At 43.1% G+C, this 20,597-nt stretch overlaps 2 protein-coding genes and 1 pseudogene across 3 annotated transcripts; 1 reads left to right on the forward strand and 2 right to left on the reverse strand.

The window, feature by feature from the left end:
- Positions 1–47: 47 nt before the first annotated feature.
- On the reverse strand, positions 48–1,001 carry LOC310769681 (olfactory receptor 10T2-like; the record flags this gene model as incomplete). Its single annotated transcript, XM_083629148.1, has 1 exon — positions 48–1,001. The coding sequence occupies one exon, from the start codon at positions 999–1,001 to the stop codon at positions 48–50; it is 954 nt and encodes a 317-aa protein (XP_083485274.1).
- Positions 1,002–3,970: 2,969 nt separating this feature from the next.
- On the reverse strand, positions 3,971–4,924 carry LOC310769702 (olfactory receptor 10T2-like; the record flags this gene model as incomplete). The annotated part of the gene is made up of 1 exon (XM_083629311.1): positions 3,971–4,924. The coding sequence occupies one exon, from the start codon at positions 4,922–4,924 to the stop codon at positions 3,971–3,973; it is 954 nt and encodes a 317-aa protein (XP_083485437.1).
- A 9,569-nt stretch (positions 4,925–14,493) lies between these two features.
- Positions 14,494–15,435, forward strand: LOC310747229 (olfactory receptor 5AR1-like; annotated as a pseudogene). The gene has a single exon. The product of its transcript is annotated as an olfactory receptor 5AR1-like (transcript).
- The last annotated feature ends 5,162 nt before the right edge of the window (positions 15,436–20,597 follow it).

The following is a 20,597-nucleotide window of genomic DNA, read 5'->3' on the forward strand; positions in this document are numbered from 1 at the left end:
CAGGACGTGCATGTTTGCATTGGCAAAAAGGTCAAAATATCTTCTCTTCACAGTTTCTGAGAATGGAATGAGTGCACAAGTAACTTCTTTATGGCTATTCTAACCTCCCTGTTTCTTAAGGTATAAATCACAGGGTTTAGTAGAGGGGTTAGAAAGACATAAGTCACTGAGATCAATGTATCCTGATCTAGCGATGAGGAAGACTTTGGTCTCAAATACACAAAGGATGCACACCCAAAGTGTGTTATCACCACTGTGAGGTGGGAGGCACATGTGGAGAAGGCTTTCTGCCTTCCTAAGCTGGAACGGATCCTTAGGATGGCAGAAATGATGTAAAGGTATGAAACAAACATCACTGTGGCTGTGCCCAGCAAAACAATGGCACACAAAATTATGATTGCAATGTTGGTCAGGTGCAAGACCGATTCATCAATGCAAGCCAGCCTCAGCACAGGTAGGAGATCACAAAAGAAATGCCTGATTCCATTTGGCCCACAGAAGGGCAACCTGAAAATGAGAGTATTAATACTCAGTGATATGATACATCCAGTTACACATGAAGCAGCTACCATTTGGGTACAAACCCTTTTGTTCATCAGTATATGGTACTGAAGTGGGCAGCATATAGCCACATACCGATCGTAAGCCATAGAAACAAGCAGGAAACAGTTGCTTGCAGAGAAGCCAAAGAAAGAAAATTGCTGCATGGCACACCCGACAAAGGAAATGGATTGACTGCCTGTCACCAGGGTCACCAGCAACTTGGGGATGGTGGCAAATGTGCTGCAGGTTTCTGATGCGGAGAATGCAAAGAGTAGAAAGTACATGGGGCTGTGTAAAGTCCGGTCAAACAGGATGACAGACATGATGGTGAGGTTGAAGACCAGGATCGTGCCATATATAAGAGAGAAACCTAGGAAGAGTAGAGTTGGTTTCCTTCCAAAGACAGAAAGCCCCAGCAAGAGAAATTCAGTCACTGAGCTGTCATTTCCCTTATTCATGTTGCCAATAATGTTATCTGACCTGAAAGGAAAAAGGAAGTGAAGTCTTACTAGTTTTAAAAAATCTTTCTGATCCAACCCTTGACATTAACCCTGCCTCGAGGTTTTGAAATACATTGGAATTACTGAAAATGTATGGCTGGACAAATCTATTTATATCAGTTTCTTATTTCTCAAAAGTTCACCATGCCATAATTCCTTTCCAGTTCAAGTATTTTTTTTTAAAGACCTTTTGGAAATTCATAAGCAGTTTAGCATTCATTTTTTCCTAATATTCACATATTTGTAAGCAACGTTACTTAATATAATTAATCTATATATGTTGTATTTCATGTATATATGGTTATTTATGAGCACCTTCCCTCTATATGCAGCTTTTGCATGAGAAAGTTCAAAGAAGTGGAAATTTTGGACAGGCGTGTTTTGGCTACATAGCAACTATGTAGTTTCACATTCAAGTGTGAAGAGGACCAAATTTCTCCCTCGTCTCTTGCAGTGAACCATCCCCTGTCACCTATTTTGAGGCCTAGTAGCACTTTGTTCCATAACACAGGTAAAAAATATACTTCATCTAATCCTAATAGATGGTATAGGACTGAAGAAACTCTCCAATCTGAATACAAGCCAATTTCCTGACTCGTTCCTCATGCAGCTCCTGTTTCTCTCAGGCTTTAAGAGTAACTCCTTTCCTGTTTGTCAATTGCATTTTTAAGATGGGCACTGAAACAAAATGGAGATTAGCTTGAATGCATGAAGAGATGGATGCTACCATCTCCTAGCATCTTACCTCCAGCTAGAATAACGCAGCTCTGCAGTTTTGGGAGACCACACTTTGATACTATGTTATTAATACAAGCCCTGATTCACCACTTGGGAACATATTCCTCGGATAATACAGAGTATGCAAAACTTAGATAGAATAATTCCGCTCTGGAGTTAGATGGTAAAGGAGATGGTTTTGGTCAATAAAGCTGAATATTGATATAAATTGCTTGAATTTATTTCTTATTTATGTTAATTCCCTAAGTTTATGACATCTTAAAAAGAAAAATATGCAAAAATATAGTGTGTCATGTTATTTAGACTGAAATGGTGTGTCTTTTTAAATAAATCCTTAACAGCGATAATTTCTGTTTTCTCACCTCAGTTGTAGAAAGATAAATTTTCTTTCTTTTCAGTTGCCCATGGGGTTAAAAACTAGCGCTGTGCACAGTACTCATAATTTGGCCCAGGCCCAATTTGACAATCCTGATTTTTTAAACCATTGTTTTAGAAACCGCTTTGAGGGTTTAGAATCCGTTGTTTTTCGTTTTTTACTATGAAACATTAATAATAATAATAATAATAATAATAATAATAATAATAATAATAAACAACTTTTATTTATATCCTGCCCTCTCCGGCCGAGACTGGGCTCAGGGCAGCTAACATCAAATATATAACATTGGTATAAAATCAAACAATAAATACATTGAAGTCCGGATCAAATTAAAATCTAATTAGATGGCTTTCCGCAGGATTAGGGTTGGGAGCCGTAAATGTTCATTTGATGCATTTTGTGAAATAAATTCAAGAATCATGATTAGGCTTCAATCCTGCTGAGATAGATTGGAACCCAAGCCAACCTTGGCCCTAAATTTCATCAGGAGTTTTATAAAGGCCGTAATTAAAAAGATAAGAGTTTAAGCTCTAATTGATCCTGTGGCCAGTGCGTCTTCCTGCCCCACCCGAGAAGGTGTAATCAGGGTTATACAACTCAATGTGGTTGGTGACCTTGTCTCACTCCCCCCTCCTAGCCCAGGTTCAACCAGGATATTAAGCCCTAATGAAACATGTTGGCAATAAGTAGTGGGGGAAGAGGGAGACAATGCAGGTGGGATTGTCTGACAACATCATCTCCTTCCCACTCTCCTCACCACCTGACTGCCTCTCCATTTTGACAAACACTGGATTGCTCCAGGTGGGACCGACCTTTGAATGTTAAAATGAAAAGCTACTCCATATAGAGTACAAGGGGGGTTCTCGACATGTACAGTGAAAAATGGGTTGAGTAAGTATGTCCAAGGACTGTGGTTGGATGAATGATTGTAAGAGACTAGGGTGGGAGAAGGTGGATGGGTAAAGGATGAATGGTTAAAATCTTAGGTTTCCCCCTCCCTACCAGAGGAGAGCTCTAAAGGCTTCTTGCACCCTACCTGGACAATTTCAAAGGCTATGTGTGGCTATTTTTGATGGCTATGCTCTGCCTCCATAGTTGCAATAATACTGACTGATCATTATGGACCCTATGGTGCCAACTGGGACATGGTGGGTCTGTCACAAGAGGAGACAGAGAATTCAGAAGTTGGGATTTGGGACAGATGAAGCAGTGACAAGGGAGAGGGTTCTACCCCTTTGCTCCCAGATATCACAGAAAGGGAGGGGATCCTCCTGAGTCAGTCTCTTCTCCACATTATGAGAACGAAGTTCCCACAACAGCCAAGGACATGGCTGGCCAGTCAGTTCACCCTGATGAGAGTTCTAGTCCACCAAATACCTGGAGGGCAAGACATTGGCTGCCCCTGATCTAATAGATATCAACCCTTAGAGTACAAATAACTGCCTACAGATTTTTTGAGCACTTAAATATTTATTCAGGTACAAATACTGAAACAGTAGACTGGCAAACTGTATTAGAGAATGGTATTTTGTTAATTAAAACTAAGACCAAACTACCCATAATGTTCGAGGTTTGGATTGACATTCCTTGTATTTTGAAGACTGAAAATGACAGTCATTGGTGGACATGATCAGGATTGGAACCAGAGAGTATGGGAGAAGTGGGGTACTCTTATCTTCTTTACCATGGTCCCAACCCTAAATTGTATCCAAGTTTATTTCTCACGTCAAATAGCTGTCACAGCTTAAACAACTACATTCTCAATCAGGACTTGATTGCTAATTGACAAAAATGTCAAAGTGCCTTTTCTTCACAGTTTCTGAGAACAGAATGAGTGCACTAGTAATTTCTTTATGGCTATTCTAACCTCCCTGTTTCTTAAGGTATAAATCACAGGGTTCAGTAGAGGGGTTAGAAAGACATAAGTCACTGAGATCAATGTATCCTGATCTAGCGATGAGGAAGACTTGGGTCTCAAATACACAAAGGATGCACACCCAAAGTGTGTTATCACCACTGTGAGGTGGGAGGCACATGTGGAGAAGGCTTTCTGCCTTCCTAAGCTGGAAGGTATCCTTAGGATGGCAGAAATGATGTACAGGTATGAAACAAACATCACCAGGACTGTGCCCAGCAAAACAATGGCACACAAAATAATAATTGCAATATTAGTCAGGTGCAAGACCGATTCATCAATGCAAGCCAGAGTCAGCACAGGTAGGAAATCACAAAAGAAATGCCTGATTCCATTTGGCCCACAGAAGAGCAACCTGAAAATGAGAGTATTAATACTCAGTGATATGATACATCCAGTTAAAAATGAAGCAGCTACCATTTGGGTACAAACCCTTTTGTTCATCAGTATATGGTACTGAAGTGGGCAGCATATAGCCACATATCGGTCATAAGCCATAGCAGAAAGCAGGAAACAGTTGTTTGCTCCGAATACAGAAATGAAAAACATCTGCATGGCACACTCGTCAAAGGAAATGGATTGATTGCCTGTCACCAGGGTCACCAGCAACTTAGGGATGGTGATAAATGTAGTGCAGGTTTCTGATGCGGAGAATGCAAAGAGTAGAAAGTACATGGGGCTGTGTAAAGTCCGGTCAAACAGGATGACAGACATGATGGTGAGGTTGAAGACCAGGATCGTGCCATATATAAGAGAGAAACCTAGGAAGAGTAGAGTTGGTTTCTTTCCAAAGACAGAAAGCCCCAGCAAGAGAAATTCAGTCACTGAGCTGTCATTTCCCTTATTCATGTTGCCAATAATGTTATCTGACCTGAAAGGAAAATGAGAGTGAAGTCTTATTAGTTTTAAAAAATCTCTCTGATCTAACCCTTGGCATTAACCCTGCCTTGAGGTTTTGAAATACATTGGAATAATTGCAAATGTATTGCTGGAGAAATTTATCCATTTAATTTCTCTAAGGTTCGCATTTTCCCTTTCTGCAATAATCCATATTACCATGTCAGTTCGAATATTTTAAAAAAGCCCTTTTGGAAATTTATCTGCAGATTCTTGGGCATTTTCTCCTAACATGCATATTTTGGCAAACGATGTTGCTTAATATAATTAATCTTTGTATATTTCTCTCTCTCTCTCTCTCTCTCTCTCTCTCTCTCTCTCTCTCTCTCTCTCTCTGCATGGTTTGGAACATTTCCCCTTAATATGCACATATGAAAAACTGCATTGCAAAATACAAAGAAGTGCAAATTTTGAAGATCTGTGCATTGTTTTAGGAACAGCAAAGTAGGTCATTTCACATTAAAACGAGAACAGAACCAAAAATTCACCCCGCCCTGCTGCAATGAACCACTCCCTACCACATATTTTTAGGCAGAGTAGCACTTTGAAAACAAATGATCTCTGCCTTTGTTACATAACACAGGTGAGCAAGATGCTTCATCTAACTCTAATTGATGGTGTAGGACTGAATACAGTTTACTGAATCATTCTTTATACAGCTTCTGTTTCTCTCTCAGGCTTTAAAGGCAACTCCTGTTCATTTTGTCAATAACATTTTTAAAATGAGCACTGAAACGAAGATGGAGACTAGCAGGGATGGATGCATACATGAATGAATGAAGCTATGCTACTATCGTCAAGTATCTTACCTCTGGCTAGAAGCAATCAGCACAGCAGTTGCGAGTTACCCCAATTTGCTTTTATCTTATTAATTCAAGGACTGGTTCATTACTTGGGCACATATTCCCCTGATAACGTTGGCTATGCAAAACATAAATAAAACAATCTCTGGGGGTAGATGGTAGAGGTGAAGGGTTTTGCCAATAATGCTGAGTATTAATTTGAATTGTTTGAATTCATTAGCTATTCAAAATTATGTTTGTTCCATAGTATTTTGACATTTTTAAAAGGGGGGAACTATAGTATGTTCATGTGATTTATGTTAAAGTTTTCATAGTTCCTAAATAGTAATTATTATTTTCTTACCTAAGATTTATATATCTAACCCGTCTCTCTTCCTTGAATGAAACTTTCCAAGGATAAGAGCTAGGGCTCTGCAAGACATTTCTGATTCTGTTCAGGACGGGATTAGTATGTATGCCACCTTGGGCTCATTAAAGGAAAGGTAGGATATAAATGTAATAAAATAAATACATAAATAAAAAATATTTTATACAGTGCTGTCTCATGTTTGGGTAATACAACTTCCTGATACTGTATTTATCTGAAAACATCTGAAACAATGTTAATATTTTTTGTTAGTAAGTCTAGCCAAGAGTTCAAATTCCAATGAGACTATTAAGTTTTTCTGTTATTTCTGCTAGGTTAGTGATACATGTTTCATCTGTTTATTTGCTTAACTTGTGCATTTTAGTTCCAACTACTACTGTACATTATTTATTCTTTCTGTATGTTTCCTTTATTTATTGCCAATGGTTCCAAGCCTGTTGGCTCTCGTTAACAGGTGCATCACCAGAGTGGATGTCCACTCAGGAGACTTGTCTATCCATGAAGATAATTTTTACTAGTTACCCCTTCCCCTGGCAGTTCTTGGCAGTACTCCCTGAAAATCTGCTCCAATGGGTTTGAGTACAATCTGGGCCAGTTTGGAAGGTGGTGTCCAGGCCTCCAAAGGGGAAGGGTGAATTGGCAAAGGTTTTCTCCTCTGCCTTCCACTAATGAGTAAAATGGCTGGAAGGAGCCCCTCCATTTGCTTAGTGGATCCAATCCAATATACCGTATTTTTCGCCCTATAGGACGTACTTTTTCCCCTCCAAAAATGAAGGGGAAATGTGTGTGCGTCCTATGGGGCGAATGCAGGCTTTCGCTGAAGCCTGGAGAGCGAGAGGGGTCGGTGCGCACCGACCCCTCTCGCTCTCCAGGCTTCGCGGACCTCTCCGCAAGCAGCGGGAGCACTCCCGCTGCTTGCGGAGAGTTGCCTGCGTGCCGAAGCCTGTGCGCGCTGAGATCAGCGCGTCCAGGCTTCGCGGACCTCTCCGCAAGCAGCGGGAGTCAGCGCTGGGCTCCCACGGCTTGCAGAGAGCTGTCTGTTTGGGGACTGGGGTCGGGGGAAGCTCGGGCCTCCCTCGCCCCACCCCGTGCCTGGGGGGGAAATAATTTTTTTCCATTTATTTCCCCCCCAAAAAACTAGGTGCGCCTTATGGGACGGTGCGTCCTATAGGGTGAAAAATACGGTAAATAACAATGTCAATCAAGGCCAGCCCAGAAAAACAGCCAGATTTAGAAACATATCTAAAGTGCAAAGTTGATTATGCAGAACCGTTATCTACTTTTAAAAAATGTGTCTGAAATTAACATTTTCCATGCTAGCTCATATAAGAATGGCCAGTCAACATAATCAAATGCTTTTTTAACATTGACAGACATTAATTACAATAATAACCTGAATGATTTATCTGAAATAATACCACAAGGAAATATACTTGTGCATGTCACAATAGAGTATTTTTTTCAGCTGTTCCTGAGATAACTGAAATATTTTGGAACTCTTTTCTGTCCAGTTGTTAGCAGAATGTCTAAAGGACTGGTTCCTCTTGATTTCAGAATGTGATGTAGAAGCCAGGATGTTTCCAGGGGTCTTTTTAATGTTCATTTTGCATCCTGGGAACATCAGGAACTTTAGGCCTCATGAAATGAATCCATAGTGCATTTCCTTAGAATGCCTACCTTGTCCTTGACTGTGGGTGGGGAACAGTGCTGTAGGAAGGAGCAATACCATAGGGTTCTCTCATATGACCCAGACCTTCTGACAATACTTTTGCAATGCAGGAGAGGGCTGTGCTGTAGCAGCTGTCATGCCAAGAAAATGAAGTGAGACAGAGCTCCAAGTTGCCCTGTAGATTCGTGTCCTAAATAAATGGCTGCAGACAATCCAAACTGACAATTCTCAGTCTCCATAGTCAACCCTAAGGGTTTTGTTCTTTTCTTTTCTTTTCTTTTCTTTTCTTTTCTTTTCTTTTGAGTTTAGGAAAAAACACAGAAGCTATGGAAAGCACCAGAAGCTATAAAAGCTTCATTGTACCTTTCTTATTTTATGATATACTTGCATGTAACCCAACTGATACAGTGGAGAAGCAATATGTTGAATCTTTGCCATCCTTTTGCAGAATCTCTGCACAGCCTGCATGTGTTTTGACCCAGAAAACACAAAGAACATTTCAATGAGTCCACCAGGAGTTTGTCTGCATTAGTTCAATTCCCAGTGGAAGCATTGAACTATTAAATTGGTCTGCGCTACCATATATAATGCCTTTTATTTTCAGATATCTGGAATGAGACATTTTTCTCCTCCTCGGTAAGTTATTCAGTCTAACTCCATCACAGCTGGAAACAATATTCTGTCTAAGATTTGATGGCTGGGAATCTGTTAAGGGAATCTCCAGCCTTTGTACTAACAAGATATTTTTTAGGATAATGAATGCTTAATTCTTTTTCTAGAACCTGATTTCAGTTGCTTCCTTGAGACATTCAGATATGTTGTTCCTGATTATATTCAGTCCCATGTAATCACTGCTAGCAGAGTGCATACATGTTCTTCCTGGCATTTGCTTCATCTAAGGTATGGATGGGGAACCTGTGGCCCTCCACGCGCCAGGCAGGATGTCATTTGACAAGATCCTAGAATGGGGAAGCTATGGCTCTCCATACAACTTCCATCATCCCTGACCATTGGTCATGTTGGCTAGAGCTTATGTGAGATGGAATCCAACAGCATTCCAGAGCGCCGCATCACTGATTTAAGATACTATGGTCTAATCAATTAGGGGAGAACTTTGTCTCAATAGAAAGTGCTAGGTGCTCATTTAAGGTTTACTAACCACTTTTTACCTTAGAATCATAGAATCATAGAATCATAGAGTTGGAAGAGACCACAAGGGCCATCGAGTCCAACCCCCTGCCAAGCAGGAAACACCATCAGAGCACTCCTGACATATGGTTGTCAAGCCTCTGCTTAAAGACCTCCAAAGAAGGAGACTCCACCACACTCCTTGGCAGCAAATTCCACTGTCGAACAGCTCTTACTGTCAGGAAGTTCTTCCTAATGTTTAGGTGGAATCTTCTTTCTTGTAGTTTGGATCCATTGCTCCGTGTCCGCTTCTCTGGAGCAGCAGAAAACAACCTTTCTCCCTCCTCTATGTGACATCCTTTTATATATTTGAACATGGCTATCATATCACCCCTTAACCTCCTCTTCTCCAGGCTAAACATGCCCAGCTCCCTTAGCCGTTCCTCATAAGGCATCGTTTCCAGGCCTTTGACCATTTTGGTTGCCCTCCTCTGGACACGTTCCAGTTTGTCAATGTCCTTCTTGAACTGTGGTGCCCAGAACTGGACACAGTACTCCAGGTGAGGTCTGACCAGAGCAGAATACAGTGGCACTATTACTTCCCTTGATCTAGATGCTATACTCCTATTGATGCAGCCCAGAATTGCATTGGCTTTTTTAGCTGCCGCGTCACACTGTTGGCTCATGTCAAGTTTGTGGTCAACCAAGACTCCTAGATCCTTTTCACATGTAGTGCTCTCAAGCCAGGTGTCACCCATCTTGTATTTGTGCCTCTCATTTTTTTTGCCCAAGTGCAATACTTTACATTTCTCCCTGTTAAAATTCATCTTGTTTGTTTTGGCCCAGTTCTCTAATCTGTCAAGGTCGTTTTGAAGTGTGATCCTGTCCTCTGGGGTGTTAGCCACCCCTCCCAGTTTGGTGTCATCTGCAAATTTGATCAGGATGCCCTTGAGTCCATCATCCAAGTCGTTGATAAAGATGTTGAATAAGACCGGGCCCAAGACAGAACCCTGTGGCACCCCACTAGTCACTCTTCTCCAGGATGAAGAGGAACCATTGATGAGCACCCTTTGGGTTCGGTCAGTCAGCCAGTTACAAATCCACTGAGTGGTAGCATAGTCAAGACCGCATTTTACCAGCTTCTTTACAAGAATATCATGGGGCACCTTGTCAAATGCCTTGCTGAAATCAAGGTAGGCTACATCCACTGCGTTCCCTTCATCTACCAGGCTTGTAATTCTGTCAAAAAACAAGATCAGGTTAGTCTGACATGACTTATTTTTCAGAAATCCATGCTGACTATTGGTGATCACAGCATTCCTTTCTAGGTGCTCACAGACTGTTTGCTTAATGATCTGCTCCAGAATCTTCCCTGGTATTGATGTCAGACTGACTGGGCGGTAATTATTTGGGTCCTCTCTTTTCCCCTTTTTGAAAATAGGGACAACATTTGCCCTCCTCCAGTCTGCCGGGACTTCGCCTGTTCTCCAGGAATTCTCAAAGATGACTGCCAGTGGTTCTGAAATCACATCTGCCAGTTCTTTTAATACTCTTGGATGCAGTTCATCTGGCCCTGGAGACTTGAATACATCTAGACTAGCCAAGTATTCTTGTACTATCTCCTTAGTTATTCTGGGCTGTGTTTCCTCTGCTGAATCATTTGCTCCAAATTCTTCAGGTCGGGCATTGTTTTCTTTATCGGAGAAGACTGAGGCAAAGAAGGCATTGAGGAGTTCAGCCCTTTCTGTGTCCCCTGTTTGCATTTCACCATCTTCTCCTCTGAGTGACCCCACTGTTTCTTTGTTCTTCCTTTTGCTACGAACATACCCATAAAAGCCTTTTTTGTTGCTTTTAACCTCTCTAGCAAGCCTGAGTTCATTCTGTGCTTTAGCTTTTCTGACTATGTGTCTACACGTGCTGGCTATTTGTTTGAATTCCTCTTTGGTGGTTTCCCCCCTTTTCCATTTTTTGTACACATCCTTTTTTAATCTTAACTCAGTTAAAAGTTCTTTAGATAGCCACCCTGGCTTCTTTAGGCACCTTCCATGTTTCCGTCTCATTGGTATTGCCTGAAGTTGTGCTTTTACTATCTCCCTCTTAACAAACTCCCAGCCATCATGAACTCCCTTTCCTTTTAGTATTACTGTCCATGGGATCTCACCAAGCACTTCCCTAAGTTTTATGAAGTCGGCTTTCTTAAAGTCGAGAAATTGAGTCCTAGTATGCTTGGCTGCTCCTTTCCGCTGTATAGTAAACTTCAGAAGAGCATGATCACTCGCGCCTAATGATCCTTCCACTTCTACCCCACTAACCAGGTCATCAACATTGGTTAGGACCAGATCTAAAATGGCTGTTCCTCTTGTTGCTTCTCCCACTTTCTGGACAATGAAGTTGTCTGCAAGGCCAGTGAGGAATCTGTTTGACCTTATGCTCTTGGCTGAGTTTGACATCCAACAAATATCCGGGTAATTGAAGTCCCCCATTACTACTATCTCCCTTCCTTTTGCATGCTTGGCCATCTGTTCCAGGAAGGCATCATCTATGTCCTCCGTTTGGCTTGGGGATCTATAGTAAACTCCCACAATGAGGTCACTGTTATTCTTCTCTCCCTTAATTTTGACCCAAATGCTCTCACTTTGGCTTTGAGGTTCTAAATCTTGGATCTCTTCGCAGGTATACACACCCCTGACATATAACGCCACTCCTCCTCCTTTCTTGTCTGGTCTGTTTCTCTGAAATAGATTGTATCCCTCCATTATTACATTCCAATCGTGGGACTTATCCCACCAGGTTTCAGTGATTCCTATTATGTCATATTTAGTTTGCTGTACCAAGAGCTCAAGCTCATCTTGTTTATTTCCCATACTTTGCGCATTAGTGTACAGACATTGAAGTCCATTAATCATTCCCCCGTGTCTCTTATTTAAGGATTTTTTCCTCCCACCACTAGGTCTGCGTGCTGTTTGCTCCATTCGGTCTATGACATTTGGATGATCATCTTCATCAATTGATAGACTCCTACCTTCAGGAGCACTGTCTCCCTCCCCCACATTAGTCAGTTTAAAGCCCTCCTGATGAGGTTTCTGAGATTTTTTGCAAAAACATTCCTCCCAACCGTTGTGAGGTGCAGCCCATCGCTTGCCAGAAGTCCATCTTCAAGAAACTGCATTCCGTGATCTAAGAATCCAAACCGTTCCTGTTTACACCATTTGCGAAGCCAGTTGTTCACTTCCACTATTTTTCCCTCTCTCCCTGGGCCACGTCGTTCAACTGGGAGGACAGATGAGATGACAATTTGTGCATTTAATTGCTTCAATTTCCTGCCCAGAGCCTCGTAATCTCTTTTGATCTTCTGGAGGCTATTGCTTGCAGTGTCATTGGTTCCCACATGAACCAAGAGGAAGGGGTATTTGTCAGTGGGTTTTATGATTCCTTGCAGTCGTTCAGTTACATCTTGGATCTTAGCCCCGGGGAGACAGCACACTTCCCGAGACATCTTGTCAGGCCCACAGATCACTGCTTCTGTTCCCCTCAGTAGGGAATCCCCTATCACCACTACACGCCTCCTCTTAGGTCTGGTCGGGGTTCTTCCGTGAGCTGTCTGTTCCAAGGTCGCCTGCACATTCCCTGAGGACTGCCTTTGCTGCTCGTCTTCATATACCTGATCGACTGTAATGAGGGAGAGATCCTCAAATGGAGTCTGCTCTTCGTCTTCCATGCTAGGGGAAAGGACCTCAAAGCGATTGCGTATTTCTAAACAATCAGAGCGAACCCTGGGCCTCCTACTTCTTTGAGTCACGTTTCTCCATATATCTGGCTCCTGTGTTGGTGAACTAGCCTCCTCAGGGGAGTCCCCTGTCTCCTCCTTGGTGGAGACGGTGTGCTCTGTTGCTTCCAAGAAGAGCTCCAGCTCTCTAATTCTTTGGAGCGTAGCTACACGTTCAACTTCCGCTTACTATTCAGCAGAACTCCAGAGCTGTTGTGTGTTGAACCTACCCAATGTGTATAAGTAAACAGGTAATGATGCAACACAGTTGTCAGAGAGGGGCAAAGAAGATGCAGATTTAGCATTGTGTAGGATGTTAAACTATTCGTATTTTTCTTTTTTTTAAAGTATAATCTAATATGTGTATATTGTATATGTTGATGGTGATGTATATCTGCTTGTGGATGAGAGTTACTCAGCTGTCGCGTCTCAGTTGGCCATTCTACCTGCTGCTGATTTAAATGTAGCTCATGTTTGTTCTCTCCGCAGGAAGGCAATTGCTACCGAGCAGGGGGAGGCTATTATTTCTAAAGCACCCCAGTCGGCGGCACAGAGTGCAGAAAGTGCCACTCTTCTCTCTCTCTCTCTCTTGGAGAAGAAAGAGGAGGACGCCATGATTCCTTTGTCCTGTATATATTGCTTAATAAATACTTAGAAAGCACACACCAAGCTCCATTTCGTTTCTGCTCTGCTCTGCTGAGTTGAGTGATTGAGCGTGCACATAGACTTCTGTTATGTGTCGCTGGGAGCATGCCAGGACTGGAGATTTATGGATGTCCCGAGCTGCGTGTCAGGGAACTGCCATCGGAGCCAAGAGTGGAGGTAAGGCTCCCCAACGATGCAGGAGAAGGGACCAGCAGGGAGAGAGAGAACACTTCCTTTGGGGAAGGAAATTGGCGTGACAGCAGGAAGAAAGGGGAGCAGGGAAGGACTTCGGAGACATGGCTCCAAGACTCTTCCACAGAGACCAGCGGGGAGAGCCCAGGACCTCCGCTGGCCACGCCCACTCTGTGCAGAAGACTTCCACGCAGGGAGGCTAGGCGGAGACTTGGCGTCAAGCAGCTTTTATGTTGGAAGAAGTTCAGGAAACACCCACTGACGGATTCTGCCAGTGACTGACACAGCCACGGAGAAAGGGCTGTCCAGCCAGGGAAAGGTTTAGCCAGAAAACGTTGCCTAGAGCAGCAGCCCCCTTACGCACGAGCAACCCCAATTCCCTTTACACTGCGCTTCATCAGGAAGATGCTGGAGAGGTTTGTCTCACATTACAGGGTAATACATCTCATAAGGCTACCACACAATCACAAGGTATATGTGAGGCTGAAGGATGGAACTCTATTGTCAACCAACACAATACCTGAAAGTTTATTTTACAGAAAGTTGACATGACACCATTTTTTGCTGATAGATACTCTGAAATATGTGTTTACCAATGATCTTAGCAAGTAATAAGCTCAGAATGAATGAATGAATGAATGACGTGGTCTTCCCTTGCTCTAAACGGATTTTTTCCTCAACAGGTATTGCTGCTGAAATAAATACAGTGGTACCTCGGATAACAGACGCTTCAGGTTATAGACGCTTCAGGTTACAGACTCCGCTAACCCAGAAATTGTACCTCGGGTTAAGAACTTTGCTTCAGGATAAGAACAGAAATCGTATGGCTGCGGTGCGGTGGCGGCAGTGGCAGGCCCCATTAGCTAAAGTGGTGCTTCAGGTTAAGAACAATTTCAGGTTAAGAACAGACCTCCAGAACGAATTAAGTTCTTAACCCGAGGTACCACTGTAATGAAATATAATCACACTTTAGTGACAGAATTCTTCCTCGTGGGATTCATGGACCACCCAGAGCTCCAAGTCCCTCTTTTCACCATGTTTTTAATGTTCTATATTATCACATTGGTGGGAAATATTGGAATGATCGTTTTAATCAAGGCTGATGCACAACTCCACACACCCATGTATATTTTCCTGAGCAACCTGTCACTTGTAGATGTTGGATATTCTACTTCCATTGCTCCCAGGATGCTGATGACCTTTATATCACAGAACAAAATGATTTCCTTCATGGAATGCGCAACACAATTTTTTGTGTTTTGAATGTTTGTAACTGCTGAAAGCAGCCTCCTGGCTGTGATGGCATACGATCATTTCACAGCCATCTGCAACCCATTGCTCTATCTATCAGTGATGTCCTCAAAACTTTGTGCAGTGCTAGTGGCATGTGCTTATATATGTGGCATTGTAAATTCAACTGTTCATACTGTTTTTATTTTTAGTCTGTCCTTCTGCAATTCAAATGTCACCAATCACTTTTTCTGTGACACCCCTCCCATTCTAAAATTGTCCTGTTCAGACTCTCGTACAATTGACATTCTGCACTTCATCCTGTCCACTATAATTGCCTTGACTACATTTGTGATTATCTTAGTGTCCTATATGTACATTCTCTTAGCCATCTTGAAGATCCGCTCTCCCCAGGGTCAGCAGAAAGCTTTCTCCACCCGTGCTTCACACCTGACAGCCGTCGCCATCTTTTATGGAACCATTATCTTCATGTATTTAAGGCCAAGCTCCAGTTTCTCAATGGACCAAGACAAAATTGTCTCTGTGTTTTACACTCTTGTGATCCCTATGCTTAACCCATTGATCTACAGCCTGAGGAACAAGGATGTGAAAGATGCCTTTGCAAGGGTGACAAACAAAATGGCACGATTCCATTCTACATGATTTTTTTTTAAAGTAACTGTGCTGACTGGAAATAAATTAGCAGCAGGCATCTGACTTGCACTATTATTCTGTGTGCACAACATGTGAAATATCTAATGTCTAGAACTTGCTTATGTATGCATTTATCATGTTATACCTAAATGGAGAATTAAATGTGTATTTCTGCAATGCCTTACATTAGCAGAGAGAAAAAAGTACCCTGATTCTATACAGAACGCCTATATCCAAACAAAATAATCAGTCATGCTAACTTAAGCCTACAGGATCCTTTACAAAAGAGAGCCTTCTTCCACAAGATGGAAACCATACAAATCCTAGGAACAGGTTGTGCCAATGAATCCTACTTTTCCAGAATGAGAGGCTACTCTCTTTCTCTGGAATCTACCTGGTAGCTGCAGCTTGTCTCTCTAGAGACCAAAATATATTTATGGCAATCCTCCATTCAGAAGGAATATATTGGAACTCCTGGATATTTCCCCCCTGCTGTAAGTGCTATAATGGAATTCACATTACAGTCAGTGGGAAACCTAATATGCTATGTGCTCTCTGTGATTCTGCACAAATGCAGGCTGTAGGATGCTGCCTTATATAAGGTGAGGCAGTTTCTTTCATCCATTTTTATTATTTGTTTGTTTGTTTGTTTGTTTGTTTATTTAGTTCTATACTGCCCCTCATCTGAGATTCACAGGGCAGTTTATAATACACAAACGCAACAATGCATAATATAATAACATACCAAAACAATGATACCCCCACAGTATTGCTTACAGTATTCCACTGTGCCAAGCACATGGCTGCCACATCAGCTGCAAACATATCCTTCTAAATAAAGATGCCAAAGATTGAGCCTGGGACCTTCTACGTCTCAGGGGTTTTATACAGAAGAAATGTTCTGAGCTGTTTCCATATTTTTCATGGGGGTGGGCGTGGAGAGTTGGTGTGTGTGTGTGTGTGTGTGTGTGTGTGTGTGTCCCACATCACTCTGAGCTCCCTCAGGACTGCTCAGTATGCCATTCATACTGCTGTCCTCAGGTGCTTCTTAACGACTGCCATCTTTATTTTAATGGCTTGTTCTATGGAAGATATCGTTCTGATCTAGCAGAAAGGTAGGTTAGCTAAACTTGTCAACCAGTCCAATTTTCCACTGTTCATATTTCAGGGATTCCGTCCATAATAAGGAAAAGACAAAGGTTTCATTTGACACCCATTTCCCTTAGTGATGTGGTGATGGAGGCATGGCCAGCAGCTGTGGTCCTACTCTCCTGTTCCATGTGATCACAATCCTATGGAACAATGTTCTTCAACTTTGGCTCTCCAGAATTTGCACTCCCATTGTTCTCAGCCAGTTTAGACAATGGTCAGGGATGATGAGAGTTGCAGTACAACAACATCTGGGGACCCAGGGTTGAAGAGCACTAGTGTGGAGGAGAGCACTTGAAAAGGACTTAATCTATGATTCTGATAGAGGCATGTCCAACTTCAGATAGGTTCTGATCTACTACTCAGTATCAAAAAATGGCAGAGATCTACCCATTTTCATTCTTCAACTTAAACATACTCTCTCCGCCCCCTCCCATAACATGTGTGTTTTAAGCTGTGTTTCTTTTAGACCCCCTCAGGGCCAAACTGGTCTGTCTGATGGTCTCTTCCGCCCGCCCCACCCCAGAAGGTCACTGGCCGGGTTAGTGGAGTGCTCTGCGGAGCTCTCACCGGGCGCTGCTTCTCCTCCGGGTATTAGCTGGGCTAGAGGAAGAAGCTCTGAAGTAGGCCAGTGACGTCTGTGTTGTCTGCTCGGGGGAGCAGCAGCACCATCCAAACCAGCCAAATACAGGGGCAATTAACACTCAAATTGGAGGGATGAGGAGAGCGTGCAGGGGGGTGCTTATGTGGAAGGAGGTGGCTAACTGGATGCGGGAGGGGGGAGTTTAAAGCAGCACTCTCTCTCTCCCCCCTCAAGCCCCCACCACAGCAGCAACACACACAACATGCCAGCAGGATGGTTGCTTGGTCCCACCCTGCTGCCGCCGCCACCATCACTTTTCCTGGCCAATAGTGACAAGTGGCAGTGGAGACACATTGCTGCCAAGCCCGGCCCCTGCTGGTGCTGAGGCTCCCCACAGCTCTGGGACCAAGCACAGGGGACTGGCTCTGGGGAGACAGCACCTTCCAGCAGAGTCAGGGTTTCCCAGACCCGGAGAAAGGGGCTTCGGATGACAGAAGTGCAGAAGGAGTGTGCACAGCTGTCTCCTGGGGGCAGAAGGATCTGAACCAAAGAGAAGTGGCCATGCCCATGTCCTACTAGCAAACCCTTCGCTGCTTAGGAAGACATGTTTGTCTCCTGCGATGTTACTTTGGAGTCCTTTCCATCTCACTACTTCGTCGCTTGCTTTTAATGCGCCCTGATCTGTTGCCCGCTTTGCAACTCGCTGGCAGGAAACGGAAAGCTCCAACATTAAACTGTTTTGCTCCATCAATTGCGTCTTTTGGGGGAGGGGGCTGAGGGTGCTGAACCCTCCAATCTCTCTTTTTTTTATAATAAATTTTTATTGGTTTTACAACATATATTAACACACAAAACAACTAACAATTCACAACATAACACATTAACAAACAAACATATAAACACATATAATTTCTTGACCTCTCTTTCTTAAACCCTGTTTCAACGACTTCCCCATACCTCCCTTTTCTGCATCCCTGTTTTAAATTTTCCCAGCAACCCCTAATTTCAATACTTGTAATACAATTTCTGATCTTTTTCCTCTTGTCCAATTACTTTTCACTGCAATTCTGTTTTACATTACCCATGACATTTTAGCACTCATTAATTTTACAACAGTTCTTAAGATAAACTTTAAATTTCTTCCAGTCTTCTTCCACCGTCTCTTTCCCTTGGTCACGGATTCTGCCAGTCATCTCAGCCAGTCCCATATAGTCAATCACCTTCGTCTGCCACTCTTCCAGCGTGGGTAGTTCTTGTGTCTTCCAATACTTTGCTAAAAGAACTCTTGCTGCTGTTGTAGCATACAAAAAGAACGTCCTATCTTTCCTTGACACCAATTGGCCTACCATGCCCAGGAGGAAGGCCTCTGGTTTCTTATGAAAAGTACACTTAAGTACCTTCTTAATTTTATTATAGATCATTTCCCAGAAGGCCTTGATCCTTGGGCACGTCCACCAAAGGTGGTAGAAAGTACCTTCAGTTTCCTTACATTTCCAACATTTATTATTGGGCGTGTGATAGATTTTTGCAAGCTTGACTGGGGTCATGTACCACCTATAAATCATTTTCATAATGTTCTCTCTTAAGGCATTACATGCCGTAAACTTTATACCAGTAGTCCATAACTGTTCCCAGTCAGCAAACATAATGTTATGACCAATGTCTTGTGCCCATTTAATCATAGCTGATTTAATGTGTATTCCATTTCAACAGCAAGTTATACATTCTTGACAAATTCTTAGTATTGGGTTCCAAAAGCTCTGTTTCTAATTTTGACCTCTCCACCTGGAAGCCAATTTTCTGAACCCTCCAGTCTCTCCCTCAGTGAGGACCCTCCAAAATCAGCAAGCCTCCAAAGGGAAAACTGACATCGGGCAACATCTTGACGTTGCTCCACAGTCCACCGCTGCCGCCTGCCCATTGCCGGCCCTCGATTTATCCTTGCTCAGGAAAAGCCTCTTTCGCAAAGCTCTGTGTATCCACTGGGGGTTTTCGGGTGGGGGGGGGCTCCACTGCTTCTCTCTCTCTCCCTCCGTGAAGGCAACATCCCCCACTCCACCGCCAGCGCTCTATCCCCCAAGAGCACAGCAGGAAGGATGGTAAGCCGGCTTCGGAGGAAGGAGGCTGGAGAGAGAAGGAGTAGTACAGAAACAACCCCAGGATCGACTGGGGTCTCAGGATTGACGCGTTGTACACCCGAATGATAGAAGAGAGAAATTCATCTCTCCCATAGATGTGCCAAGTATTTCCATCACTTACGTGTTAAAAAGTAAACTCTGTGTTGCACATTAATGTAGTGTCTCATTCCCTCTCTGGTAGAAAACAGAAAGGGAAAGAAATGGAGGCAGTGAGAGATTTTACTTTCTTGGGCTCCATGATCACTGCAGATGGTGACAGCAGCCATGAAATTAAAAGACGCCTGCTTCTTGGGAGAAAAGCAATGACAAACCTAGACAGCATCTTTAAAAGCAGAGACATCACCTTGCCAACAAAGGTCCATATAGTAAAAGCTATGGTTTTCCCAGTAGTGATGTATGGAAGTGAGAGCTGGACCATAAAGAAGGCTGATCGCCGAAGAATTGATGCTTTTGAATTATGGTGCTGGAAGACACTCTTGAGAGTCCCATGGACTGCAAGAAGATCAAACCTATCCATTCTTAAGGAAATCAGCCCCTGAGTGCTCACTGGAAGGACAGATCCTGAAGCTGAGGCTCCAATACTTTGGCCACCTGATGAGAAGAGAAGACTCCCTGGAAAAGACCCTGATGTTGGGAAAGATGGAGGGCACAAGGAGAAGGGGACAACAGAGGACAAGATGGTTGGATAGTGTTCTCGAAGCTGCCAGCATGAATTTGACCAAACTGTGGGAGGCAGTGGAAGACAGGAGTGCCTGGTCCACGGGGTCACGAAAAGTCGGACACAACTAAATGACTAAACAACAACAACAATTTGAATCCTCTGTGTTTCAGTAAATTTAATAACCACTGGTCAGTAAAACTTACATCTTATTCGCATATAGTGAAAGGTAACTCACATCTTACACTTCTTTTACTTACGCAAGGAGAGCAGAGGAAATCCACTCTACATTTGTTTTTTCACCATCACCACCTGAGCATACTATGATCACAGGTTTACCTGGCCTTGGAAAGGTGATGCAAGGGCTATGGTGGAGTTGTAGAGCCCTCCCACTTCCTTCACAAAGCTGAGCAATCACTTACTGGGTTTTGGGAAGGAGATGTGTGGACTCTAGGACCTGGCCAGAGCCCCTCCTTCCCAAAGCTGGGCAAGCAGCCCTCCAACTTGCAGAGCTCAATGCAACTATTTGTAAGCTATGTATAGGATAACAGCATTACCTGGATGTAGCACAAAGTAAAGGCCAAAATTCATAATTTAGACATTGCAATAAAGGTAGCAGGAAGGAACTGGGTCAGACATAGGA

Source organism: Podarcis filfolensis (genome assembly GCF_964270895.1).
Source record: "Podarcis filfolensis genome assembly, chromosome: 1".
Classification (NCBI taxonomy): domain Eukaryota; kingdom Metazoa; phylum Chordata; class Lepidosauria; order Squamata; family Lacertidae; genus Podarcis; species Podarcis filfolensis.